Source organism: Aristolochia californica, unplaced genomic scaffold (assembly GCF_029961685.1).
Source record: "Aristolochia californica isolate CCGP_79_NKW_82.1479 unplaced genomic scaffold, dmAriCali1.0.hap1 SCAF_2, whole genome shotgun sequence".
Lineage (NCBI taxonomy): Eukaryota > Viridiplantae > Streptophyta > Magnoliopsida > Piperales > Aristolochiaceae > Aristolochia > Aristolochia californica.
The window spans coordinates 47,416,537-47,429,111 of NW_027181881.1; the positions used below are offsets into that span (position 1 = coordinate 47,416,537).

The 12,575-nt window shown below is 35.5% G+C and overlaps 1 protein-coding gene across 2 annotated transcripts; it reads left to right on the forward strand.

The window, feature by feature from the left end:
- Positions 1–302: 302 nt before the first annotated feature.
- On the forward strand, positions 303–7,712 carry LOC137956650 (dolichyl-diphosphooligosaccharide--protein glycosyltransferase 48 kDa subunit-like). Of its 2 annotated transcripts, none has more exons than XM_068804219.1 (13): positions 303–746; positions 946–1,082; positions 1,206–1,331; positions 1,489–1,542; positions 1,868–1,981; positions 2,978–3,033; positions 3,115–3,156; positions 5,599–5,674; positions 5,947–6,018; positions 6,386–6,511; positions 6,614–6,735; positions 6,965–7,048; positions 7,482–7,712. In XM_068804219.1, the coding sequence occupies exons 1-13, from the start codon at positions 479–481 to the stop codon at positions 7,552–7,554; spliced, it is 1,350 nt and encodes a 449-aa protein (XP_068660320.1). In that variant the 5' UTR covers positions 303–478; the 3' UTR covers positions 7,555–7,712. The 2 variants fall into 2 exon arrangements, with proteins under 2 accessions (XP_068660320.1, XP_068660321.1); XM_068804220.1 differs by having other exon boundaries at positions 6,631–6,735.
- The last annotated feature ends 4,863 nt before the right edge of the window (positions 7,713–12,575 follow it).

The window sequence follows — 12,575 nt, forward strand, 5'->3', positions numbered from 1 at the left end:
CTCGAATAATTGGTGATGAGTTAATTTCGATTGAAATGCATGCTATTGCAAAAAAAAAAATTCCATCAAAAGTGTTTATTTCATTGTACTCATGAAAATAAAAAAGAATTAAAGAGAAATAAATAATTAATTAAAATAAAAGGTATTTTCATAAAAAAAAAAAATTATAAACGACCTCACAAGCTGTTCAAAAATCTCAAACTCGATTTATTATACTAAATGGACCTCAACAGAATGCGGCCCGACACGTTCTGCTGTGTATTTTGGCGAGGTTTTTACTTGCAAAGCGGAGTTCGGATTTCCAGAAGTTTTCGAAGTCAGTGTTTCTACGATTATACTCTCTGTTGAGTCCATTCTTCTGCTGGTTTGACTTGAGTCCTACTCGTTTAAGCCTGCGTTTCGTTTCGCTCCCTCGTGTCCTCACTGAGAACCTGGAAGTTCGAAAGCTGAAGGGTTTAGGCTCAGAAACCTTGTTACAATGGGAAAAACAGCGATCTTTCTAACGTTAATGTCTCTCTTGCCTCTTCTCTGTAATTCATTTTCTTCCGAAAACCCCAGCGATCAGCGGATTCTGGTCTTGCTGGAGGATTTTGCCATCAAATCATCACATTCACTCTTCTTCAACTCGCTTAAAGCACGGGGCCTTGATCTTGATTTCAAGCTAGCAGACGATCCAAAGCTTGCTTTAAAGAGATATGGACAGTATCTATATGATGGGTTGATACTGTTTTCCCCCTCCACCAAGCGTAAGTTCGCGCATTTATAGATTGTCTTAGAGCTGTTCATGTATAGTTTTCTTGTTTAGTACCTCAAGTTTTTTTTTATCTCGTATTTCGTTACTTAATCGCTATTTTTTGTTAGAACTGAATTATTTTTCTCGTTGCTGGGTATAGTTCATTAAGTTGTTGAAATGGTGGCCCACATTTTCTGTAAACCTAATTACAGATTTTGGTGGCTCTTTGGACTTGACTGCTGTCTTGGATTTCGTTGATTCGGGACATGATTTGATTATTACGGCAGATACTTCTGCCTCAGAGTTGATTCGTGACATTGCCACCGAGTGCGGTGTTGACTTTGATGAGGCGAGTGGAATTATTGATTTTTGGATCGTAAATTGTTTCATAGTGTTTTTCTTTACTATCTGCATATTATCCAAATCAAATTTTATGTTCCATAACGCCCGGTCGACTTCTACTGAGTTGTAGGATCCTGATGCAGTAGTCATTGATCATACGAGCTATGCCGTGTCAGAGGTGGACGGCAGTCATACTTTGATTGCTGGTGATGAGTTCATTCAGTCCAATGTGATTTTAGGAGAGAAAACCATTGAGGCATGCACCTTTTCTTTTTTCTTTCTTATGTTTGTTTATCTCTGAGATCGGTGATTGTGTTTTAGGAATCCACTTTTTGTAGTGTATAATTGTTTAATTCACTGTTTGATATTTGTTTGACCGACATTTCTGATAAACTTTAAGAATATCGATGCAGGCTCCTGTGCTTTTCCGAGGTATTGGTCATTCTGTAAATGCAGCATATAGTTTGGTAAGTTTTCATGACCTAGCTTAGATTTCCCATTTTTCTTGTGATGCAGCGTTTAGGACACCTCTTTCTTTAAAATAAGGGAAAGGAATGCTCCCATCGATCGGTTTAGTTCATAACATCTGCTTTTCCTAGAGAGAATTCATTCAAACAACTTGATGGAATTTTTAAGCTTTCTAAGTTTTATGTGGCATTTAAGAGCACATATTTTGGTTCTGAGCAGCAGCAGTCAAAAGCTGTCATACGTCTATTTCATTAGAAAAACTTTTATAAGTCTATGTATAGAATATTTTTGTTTCCTGTTCTTGATTTATGTAGAAATTTTCAGGTTCTGAAGGTTCTATCTGCTTCTCCTTCTGCATATTCTGCAAACCCTAAAGCTAAATTATCTGGTCCTCCGACCCTCTCAGGCTCCTCAATTTCTTTAGTCTCAGTTGTTCAGGTAATTTGTCATTCAAAGTTTTTGACTCAAAGAAATTAGTTGCTCTGGCTTTATGTGATTTAGACGATCACGATTCTACAGCCCTGGAGTACCAAGATATTTTATTTGAATTCCTTTGAACTTTGAAGGGCTGCTTAAAAAAGTGTTACCCAGTGCAGAAATGCTTACTTCTTACTTTTTGCATCTAAGTAAAAACTGCAAGCAAGTTGCACTAATTACAATCGTCAGGAAGAGACTATCAGATAATTTTAACTTTGGGGATTATGCAGCACAGCTACAAAAATGTCAGAGATAATTGTTCTGTTGCTCTGTTTGATAAGCCGTGTCCTTGTTATATAGGGTTGTTTTTTTTATTTATCTTATTGCCTAGAGCTAGCTTAGTTTCTTTCACATTATAAGATAAACCTTGCTAATTTTTTATTCTATTGAACGGCTTTTTTGGTGCAAACTGACTCTCTCTAGCTCTGAGGACCAAGCTCGATACACATCTTCATAGGCATACCATTAATATCCTCAATCTTAATAAGTGCTCATATGTTTCTATGATTAGGTGTACAAGTGTCTTGGGTCTGTTGCATTATAGGCTTTTCATGTTTGAGCCAGGTTGGCTAAGCTCTTGTTCTGGCTTTTACCTAAAAGTATTTAATTTGCCACAACATGGCTTCCAGGAGCATCATTGTTATTTGCAGAAGAAATTTTTTTAGAACAAACTACGTTATTTGAGCTTCAATGTTTTATGTTTACTGGAAACAAAATAGAGAGAGATACAGTAACAGCCCAGCAGGGTATTGGCATATCTGTGCAATCTAACGTATTTATATTTGTTTCCTATAAAGAGATTGAATTGTTAGTCCATGGTGTCAGGTTTCATACCTGTTATGTGGGTGAACATGATCGGTTGTTCTTTAGTACTTACCAATTGCTCGATTAATTAGCTTTTTGATGATGCTCAGAAAATATAGGTGGTGCTGAGTATATAGGTTCTTATGTTTGCAGGCCAGAAATAATGCTCGCATATTGCTCTCTGGTTCTTTAGCCTTATTTAGCAACCGGTATGAATCAGCTTGATGTGATTCTTCTGTTTTGCATAAAATTACCTATTCTCACTTGTAGATCTAGTTGTTGTAAATCAGGTTTTTCAAATCGGGAGTCCAAAAGGCTGGAACTTTAACCAAGTGAGTGAAATTTCATTTCCTTGCTTTTTAATTATGGTGACGATTAATTCCATTGATTTTTTCCCCTGCATCCACGAGCTCTCAAAAGCTTAGCAGGCCTAGTTCTTAGATTTATTTTCCTGTGCGGTCCACTTAATCATTCTATGACCACTGTAAATGGTTCAGTTATTGCATTAAAATGTGAAAGGATTTGGGATGATCTTTTGATACCTGTGAGCTTTCCTTGGAATGTTAGCAGTAGTGTTATCAGGCACACTAGTCTAGCTGGTTGAACTGGGTTCAACCAGACCTGATGTCCTTTCTGTCCTGGTCTGAAATTGAAAGATTGGAAGGGAAAAGCTGGCATATCCAGCCTTTTATGCAGTTCGAGTGTTGTAATCTTGCAAGTTAACTGGACTGGCTGGTCTTCCACTCCCTCTTTTGATTCCATGGAAGTGATGGTGGTCCCTTCACATTAGTGATAGTGTGAGAGCAGTGCCTTCACCCTTTCTTCTTTGACTGGTGACAGAGACTTGGCCGAAGTTCCCCTCTTCTGGCTCTCTGTTTTGTTTGCAAGCATGGGGCCCTCTCTACTTTTTACTTTACAATTCTAGTTCATGATGATGGCATACCAGAACAAGCTTGAACTGTGATCTGGCCACTTTTACTGGTTGATTGCCTGTCCAACTCTGATGACATTTGTTAAATCGTAATACTGAAGGCATCTTTCCCCTCAGACAGCAGTCTGCTAGATAATTGAGGACTTGCGCTTCTTTATGTTTTCAGGGAGACATAAATTATGGATAAAATCTTAAATTTTGGAGAAACAACCTTTTCCTGTGGAGAGATTAGCTCACATCTATGAGTACATTGTAGATCTTTGCAGCTGTTTATGTTTTAATGGTCTTTAAGATTCTCAACTTGTGCTGCAGATAGTTACCCAAAAGAGAAGTTACCCTGGCAAAGTCTGGTTTTCTGTAATTCCCTTCTTCCATCATTTATTATGCTTGAAAATTCATTCACCGCATAAGACCTCTTAGACTAGTTTTAGTGACAGTTTATTTGGATATCATATCTGACATTGGTTTTTTTTTTTTAAAAAATTAACACGTGTAAGCCTTATGAAGCTAATAGTGCTTATCTTGCTTATCTTATGAACCCACTAGATTTGGATGCTTTGCAATGTCAAAGTTTGTTGAAGTTTGAAGTGTAAAGATAGGCCAATGTGGGCTAAACCTAATTTATTTTTCAACTATTATGATTTAAAAGAGCATTAGTGTATTATCAAAGGACTAATACTGAGATTGTGATCTCTTTGATGTATGATAGGTTTAGATAATATCATCACATCGTGGTCTACATTTTGAGCAGTTTAATGCCCAATAATTCTTGATATTATTTGTAGTTAGGTGGGAGCTATCTTCTTGTTTTCCATAAATGAAAAATGTGAATGAGACAACTGAAGAACCTCTAAATGAGTTGTGAAGTTGGGTCCAAGGCCCATCCCAAAATGACTAACCAACTTAGGAAACCTCTTTTCCAACTAATAAATTCAAGATCTCTGTACTCACTAATCCATGTGGGACTATTCTTTAACACTCCTCCTCACGTGTAGGCCCTTTTTTATGGCTCTACAAGTGGATAATTTAGGTGTAGGCCATTTTTTTTTGTGGTTCTACAAGTGAATAATTTTAGGCGTAGGCCCTCTTTTGTGGCTCTACAAGTGGATAGTTTAGGTGTAGGCTCTCTTTTGTGGTTCTACAAGTGGATAGTTTTAAGTGAATGCCCTCTTTTGTGCGTTTACAAGTAGATAGTTTAGGTGTAGGCCCTCTTTTGTGGCTCTACAAGTGGATAATTTAGGTGTACACCCACGTATGAATACTTGCTTTGATACCATATGAAGTTGGGTCTAAGGCCCATCCCAAAATGACTAACCAACTTAGGAAACCTCTTTCCCAACTAATAATCTCAAGATCTTTGCACTCATTAATCCATGTGGGACTATTCCTTAACATTCCCTGTCACGTGTAGGCCCTCTTTTGTGGCTCTACAAGTGGTTAATTTGACGTGTAGGCCCTCTTTTGTGGCTCTACAAGTAGATAATTTAGGTGTAGGACCTTTTTTGTGGCTCTACAAGTGGATAATTTAGGTGTAGGCCCACATATGAGTACCTGCTCTGATACCATGTGAAGTTGGGTCCAAGGCCTATCCCAAAATGACTAGCCAACTTGGAAAACCTGTTTCCCAACTAATAAACTCAAGATCTTTGTACTCACTAATCTATGCGGGACTACGTGTAGGCAACTAAATGAGACAATTGAAGAACCTCTAACTGAGTCTGGTCCATACTTTTTTTTTTGTTCTCCTCCTTGCTAGTCTTTAAAATTGATTGGAAACAATATTACTACAGATTTGTTTTGACTTGAAGACAAGATATTTATGGAGTTTACCTTGTGATCTCAGGCATGCTAAATCTGGGAATGAGCAATTCGTGACTGAACTGAGCAAATGGGTTTTCCATGAAAGAGGCCATTTCAAGGTGAGGCAATTTTGTGTCCATGTTTTTGCATGAAAATATAATTTCTGGAAGTTGAAAATCGCACAATCCTTCAGTAGAAATGGAGAAGGCAGCCTGTTGAGGGTGTAAGTTTTTTCTGTCCTCATCAAATTATAAGTAAAAGAGTGGCTGGCTAGTTTAGCTTCTCCTTTTCCTTTTCTGGAATAGCTATGTCTTTTTCTGCTAGATTATGTAAGTTCTATGACAGGCAAATTTGTATTCATCATATTAATTGTTTCATTCTCTGTTTATAGGCTGTCAATATCCAGCACCATAAAGTGGGTGAAAATGTGGAACCTGCAATGTACAGGATTAACGATGATTTGGTAACTTGCTTCAATTATTTTTTTCTTGGGTGTGAAGGTTGATTTCCTTTTTTTTTGCATAGTGGTTGGACTTTAGCTATAGAAAATTTTACTGGATTTTACCATGTTTAAATTTGTTCTTTTTTGATAAAATTTACCATGTTTATGTTACTTTCAGTTTTTATGGAATATGAATGAACTGGATTGTTAATATGTACATTTGAAGGTTACTCAAAGAATAATTTGGTGGCGGTTTTCATTCTAGACAATCAGAGAATTTAGTGAACTGGGAACCTGCATGATTACTTCTTATAGCATCTATTTACCATGCCAATCTAAATAAAATTATTGTCTATTGTGTTGCTTATCTCTAATATTGTCTGTGAAGGAATACGCTGTTGAGATCTATGAGTGGTCTGGAAAGAGCTGGAAACCTTATGTGGCCAATGATGTTCAAGTTCAGTTCTATATGATGAGTCCTTATGTGTTGAAAACATTGTCAAGTGACCAGAGGGTGTGTGATCCCTCTTTTCCGTTTTGTTTTGTGAGAAGATACCTCTTCTTTTAGTATTTCTTGCGAAGTTGGAGTGCTTGCTCATCAAGAACTTATTCCCAGGTTTTCAATTATTACAGGGCCTCTACTCTACTTCATTTAGGGTTCCTGACGTTTATGGTGTATTCCAATTTAAGGTCGAGTACCAAAGACTCGGGTACACGAGCTTATCTCTCTCAAAGCAGGTACATTCTCTTTTAAGATATGATGAAGTGTTTGGATCCAAGAGGATTTAGTTCAATTTTTTGTGATTTGTCATTTAGTCTGATCCTTCAAATTTTCATCTGATTGAATATCTGCTGAATCACTAAAGCACTTGCTAGTACTTTATCTTGGAGATGATCAAGCCACTGAAAGATGTTCCATGTTCATACTACAATTTCTCACCTTTCCTGCAAAATGTTTGAATTTCAGATTCCAGTCCGCCCTTTCAGACACAATGAATATGAAAGATTTATCACAGCAGCTTACCCCTATTATGGAGCTTCATTTGTCACGGTATATGCAGTTTCTTTTGTTGATTTGGAAAATTTTAATGCCCTTATGGGTCCAAGACTTCCCCCAACTCCTAAACTAGTTTAACTGCACTTTTGGAAGATAGGATAAAAAAATTCGCTGCACAACTGTTTGATGCTGACTAATTTAAGCTGCAGCCAGTAACCACGGTGCTGCAACAAACCATTGTTCATCAAGAGCTTGCTGTATCCATAAACTTTCTCCTAGATTTTCTTCAATTATGTTTCCATATCATTATCAGACCTGTTAGTGATAAGAAGCCTTTCCTGCTAGCATTTCTGATGGATAGATAACGCCTGTTGATAGGCCTTGCATAATTCAGTACAACTAACCCACTGCATTGGAGTCAGGTTGTGTAGAGGGTACGCTGTATCGTCTGTTTTTTTCTCCTGACTTTGTTGCTTATTGAATGCAGATGGCAGGGTTCTTCATTTTCACCATTGCCTACCTATACAACAAAAGAAGTTAAGGATGTGGCTGACATTTGAGTATCCATTTCAGATCCATTCAAGTCTCGAGTAGAGTAAATAGCAGTCTGTTTTCAAGCACTATTTTACAAAAATGTCTAATTATGGGGCCATTAAATTAAATTTCAAATGCCTTAATACTTTGGTTCATTATCACTGCTGCTATAGTTCTTAAGGCCCATTCTAGTGCTTTAGTTATAAAGAAAAAAAAAAAAGTTAGGATCTTCATCCTGGCTGTTATTGCATGGCTGAATTGCACTTCACATAATAGTTTAAAGTATTTACAAGTGGGTTACTTAAACGCTCCTCAAGGCTAATAAAAAAATTCTCTACCCTTTCTTGTAAGTGAACCTGTTATCGAGGAGGAGAAGTAAGGTGACATTGATGTAATTAGTTTACGTTTTTTGTCTATTCTTCACTTTTATTAGGGTGAAATGTATATTTATAATATTGATAGTTTTGATATCTATAAATATACATTATGGGGAAGTTTGGTTAAAGTCCATAACCTTTAGTTTTCTCTCAAATGGTGTCTCTTATTTTTCTCCGTGACCTATATCATGGAATCATGAAAATCAACAGTTGTAATAGTAGATATCCAGTAAAGAAGTAAATACTCCTCTTGATTTTGCAAAATTTAGAAATTCATGAACTTCACAATTGGTATCCTAAGTGAGGTTAGTTTACAATTTTTAATTTTGCAGAGTTGAGTGAGAGTTAAATATTATTATATTTGATATATTTTTGGATTAATCTCGACCTTGTTTTGAATAAATTTTCAACCTAGATGTGAAATAACTTTTTTTTGTTTTTTTGTGATTACGAAGCTAGGCAATCAAAAAGGTTGTTTATAATATAGTTGTAGGTAGGTCACGCCACCAGAAAAAAAAACGAGACCGCGCCCGATCCGAAACGCGTTACTCGTTACTGCAAAAGAAAGAACATGAAATTTGCTCCAGTAATTAATCAATCCGAACAGTGATTTGTCCTCGAGTGTCACGCTGTCACACTTCGACAGGGTCCGAACCATGGACGGGAAGGTCCGTGATCAAGATGGTATGGAAAATGCCGTCAATGTGGCACTAGTCTTCTTTCACAGATCTTTCATTTGTTCTTCTTCCCTTTCTCTACTCCTTTTCTCGTCCTCGTCTGCTTTATAAACCCTGCTCTGCTTCAGTCTGCTCCTCTTCTTCTACCTTTGATTAATTTTATTTGTAATTTCTAAATTTCTACCTTTGTTGATTAGAGATTATTCATTTGTTTGTATTTCTTACTCAGGTCGCAAAGCTACAGGTTCTATTTCTGGGCATGGATGAGAGAAAGCATATCAGAAACCTACCGCAAACATTTACAGTCACTCAAATCAACATAACATCCAAGGTTACTCTTGCCATCTCTCACACCATTAAGTGAGCTTAGTTAAAGAGGAATAAAGTGTTTCCTTGAGTTGGAGAAAAAAAGGGGAATATGTTTTATTTTCGTTTGCTTATCGATCAAATCTATTACTCTGTTTTGCTATTGGTTCCCGATCCTTGCCTTACTTCATTTGCAGTTCTCTACTTTCTTGCTTTGCAAATTCATTCATTATTTAACATAAGCTTCTAATTTGTGGCGTTTGCTCTAATTATTCATCTACTAACGAATTACATTTCAAGTTAGAATCAACCACTTGAGGTGAATTACACTTGATTAGCTTTCAAGAGTTTCACTTTAATAGAAAATTCCTGATTTGAAAATATTATTCACTAAAGAATAGGTTAAATAGAATATTGGTTCTAACCTAATCTTAAAGGCCTGTCATTGAAGATCTATCCTTTTGCTATAAGGTAAGTATGAATTTACCCTAATCTTTTTTTCTTTCTTTTGGTGAAGAGATTAGCTCTATGTTGTTTACTAGTTACAATTTTACTAGTTATATGTTGTTTACTTTAGAAGCATACTCATCCTACACCCCCCTTGCTCTTTCCACTCACTAACCTACTGAACCAGAATATTTCTCTCATTATTCTAGAATGCCAATTGTCCTCCATTAGCATGTGAAGTGGCTTAAGGGGGTCCTCTGTCATTGTTTCAAGTGGATTAAAGTGACATTGAATTGGATCCAAAAACCATTTTAGAAAAGGCTAATTACCTAGTCATTGATTTGCAACTTCTATAACAAGTATTTTTCTTTTCTTTCTTTATTTAAATCTTTGATGTTCCTTAATTTTAAGTCTAAAACTACTTTTACTTTTAATTTTCTGCTTTTCTTTTCTTTTTCTTTACTTCTAATACTTCATATAGATATCTCTTGCTACCAAGAGATTTTTTTATTCATCTACTAAAGCAGTGGGGGTCAAGAAATTTCGAGCCATGGACACAATGAACTAAGCATGAATTTCCCACCAACAAGATGGGGACTTGGAGAGAACAGAGAAAATCCATCAAAAGAACTGGTTGGAATTTTTTAAAGTTCGATTCTCACTCAGGGATATGCATTGATTTGTTGTTGAAGTTGAAACTGGCCATTAGAAAATGAAAAGTTTGACCTATAATGGAGCTTGAATCGACTATGTTAAGTTTTGACCTTTTGCTTTCCATTTTCTAATGTCATGACGTTCATTATTGATCCTTTAGTTATAATATTTTATTCTAAGATGCTATGTTTCATTTATTATTTTTTCTTTACTTTGCTTTTAATCTATTTTTCTCCCTAGAGGATTAAAAATTTCTCTACATGAGGGAATGTACTACAACATTGATGTGGATCATGTTCAAAAATTATCAGTGGCCAATCCATTACCAACTCATCTAAGTTGTAGAAATGGTTACTAAGATTGTCAGCAAAGGGCAATGAAGTGATAAATGAGAAGGAGAAGAAAAACCAAGGCGAGTGAACATGTGAGAACTTCAGCAAAGATTTCTCTATCATCTTTGTCAATGAACATTGCCTTTTTGTGGAGTTATAGTGGCAGCTTCCTGTCTCAACCACTTATTTTTGTGGATTATTTTAATTTGTATTAAATACTTTTATTAATATTTTATGTTAAATTCAATGGTTTAACTAAAAAATGTAGAACATATATAAAAAATGATTGAAAAATACATATATAAATATACAACCTATATAAAATATTTGAAAATTACAAGAAACACTAGAGTCAATAAGGGGGGGCTAGTCCACGATGAAGTGGAATGAATTCTCCCCGCATTACCTAGTTCATCAAATTATGGTGTTAGTGTAGAAAGAATTGAATTGAAGTGAAATTACACCATTTCATTCGCTTAGGCAAAAATGGGAAAAATTTGATTCCTACCTATTTTACGAATCATCCACTTTCCTCGCGTGACTCGCGTTGCTTCTTCCCCCCACCCGAAAGGAAAAAATTATCCTTATTTGCTATTCTCCTCTCCCTCGGCCTTCGTCTCTGATGATTTTTTCCACCCTATTTCTTTCTCTCGTCTTCGCTCTCTCTGTTTTCTCTCGTCATCTCTCGTTTTCGTTCTCTGCTTTCTCCGTTCTCCCCAGTTTCATTCATTCTATCTCTCTCACTGTACAATGCCTAGGGTTTCTGCCATCGGCATTAGCGATTCACTGGATTTTAGGGTTCTTACTGAGTCTATGATGTTTCGGAGAATGGATTGGGATAGGAACCTTGTCGGCGTAGAGCAGCGGAGGGACATTTGTTGCCGTGAGGTCAATCTTCATGCCGTAACTGAATTTCACGGCAATTTTGAAGGTCTCAGAGCCGCCTGGGAAATCTGAAATCGAAGGTCTCTTTCGGGGCAGGGCTCTTCGACGACGACGAAGACTTGTTATTTTTTATTTTTTTCACTTTTTAAAAATTTATTCTAATAACACGTAATTAGTTATTAATTTATACTAAACTTTAATCATGAATTAGTTTAATTATAATAAACTTTAAACCACTGGATTTACATTTTGTGTTAATATATTATTAATTAATAATACATAAATAATGATATTATGTTATTGATAAATTCGTATTTTTTTATTTTGTATTTAAATAGTGAGTTTTAATGTTAAAATATATTTATGTCATTAAAAAATTATTTATTTATTTATTATATTCGTTTATGTTATTTTTAATTTTTTATTTATTTTAAATAATTTATTTTAGTCACATGTAATTAGTATATTAATTTATAATAAATTGTAATTATTAATTGGTTTAATTATCCAATTGCTATAATTAATTAAACCATTAGGTTTATTTATTATATTCTCTTATGTTAATTTTTAATTTTTCTATTAATTTTATATAATTTATTCTTTTAATTTATAATAAACTATAATCATTAAATAATATAATATAGTTGTTCATTAATTAGGATATTAATATATTCTAATACTACACGTTAAATCACTTATAATTGTAGTAACCATGTTTATTTTGGTTAATTATATGTTCTATTTAAGTATATTATAAAAGGTTTCTCATTCTCTTCTTTATATCATATTTTTTATTTTGGGGCACTAACACTAGAATCTATTTTCCAGCCACTTGAACTAGTCTACACTAACACCCAAAAATGAGTTGAAGTTGAATCAATTTATTCCAGTTAAATTCAATTATTCACTTTAATTCAAGTTCATTGTGGACTAACTCCCCATAAGAGGAATGATCTTGTTTAATTGTATCAACTGATCTGGATCGTTGATTTACCTTACTTGCAAAAAGGAAGGAATCCAATTGAGTGGACGGCTGCTATTGAATGTCTAAGCAAAATGGTGAAATTGAAGAGGGTGCGAAGGGAGAGGCCTCTCAAAAGGGCCGTCTTTAGGGTTCTTGAAGTACCATCATTGTTTGCCTTAAAAACTCCATGGCGAGAGTTACACGTCTTCCAGAAGGTGGGGCCCTGAGGCCTCCACATCCTCTACCATTTGGTTCAGGAATCTCCTGTACCGAACCTATCACCAACCTTGACGTGAATGGGCTCCAGAACGAATAGGCCAGGTTCTAATTAACTCAGTGAGTGATTGGTTTCGTCTACGAAATTCCGGTTCCTAATGGTACAGGAAATTCCATCTGACACTGCGT

What these genes read in the sequence shown, in the direction of transcription:
- LOC137956650 (XM_068804219.1), top strand. Translation starts at nt 479, where the DNA reads ATGGGAAAAACAGCGATCTTTCTAACGTTAATGTCTCTCTTGCCTCTT. An exon ending in AAGGCTGGAACTTTAACCAA is followed by an intron (nt 3,157 to 5,598) that starts GTGAGTGAAATT and finishes TTGTGATCTCAG; the next exon opens with GCATGCTAAATCTGGGAATG. An exon ending in GCTTATCTCTCTCAAAGCAG is followed by an intron (nt 6,736 to 6,964) that starts GTACATTCTCTT and finishes TTTGAATTTCAG; the next exon opens with ATTCCAGTCCGCCCTTTCAG.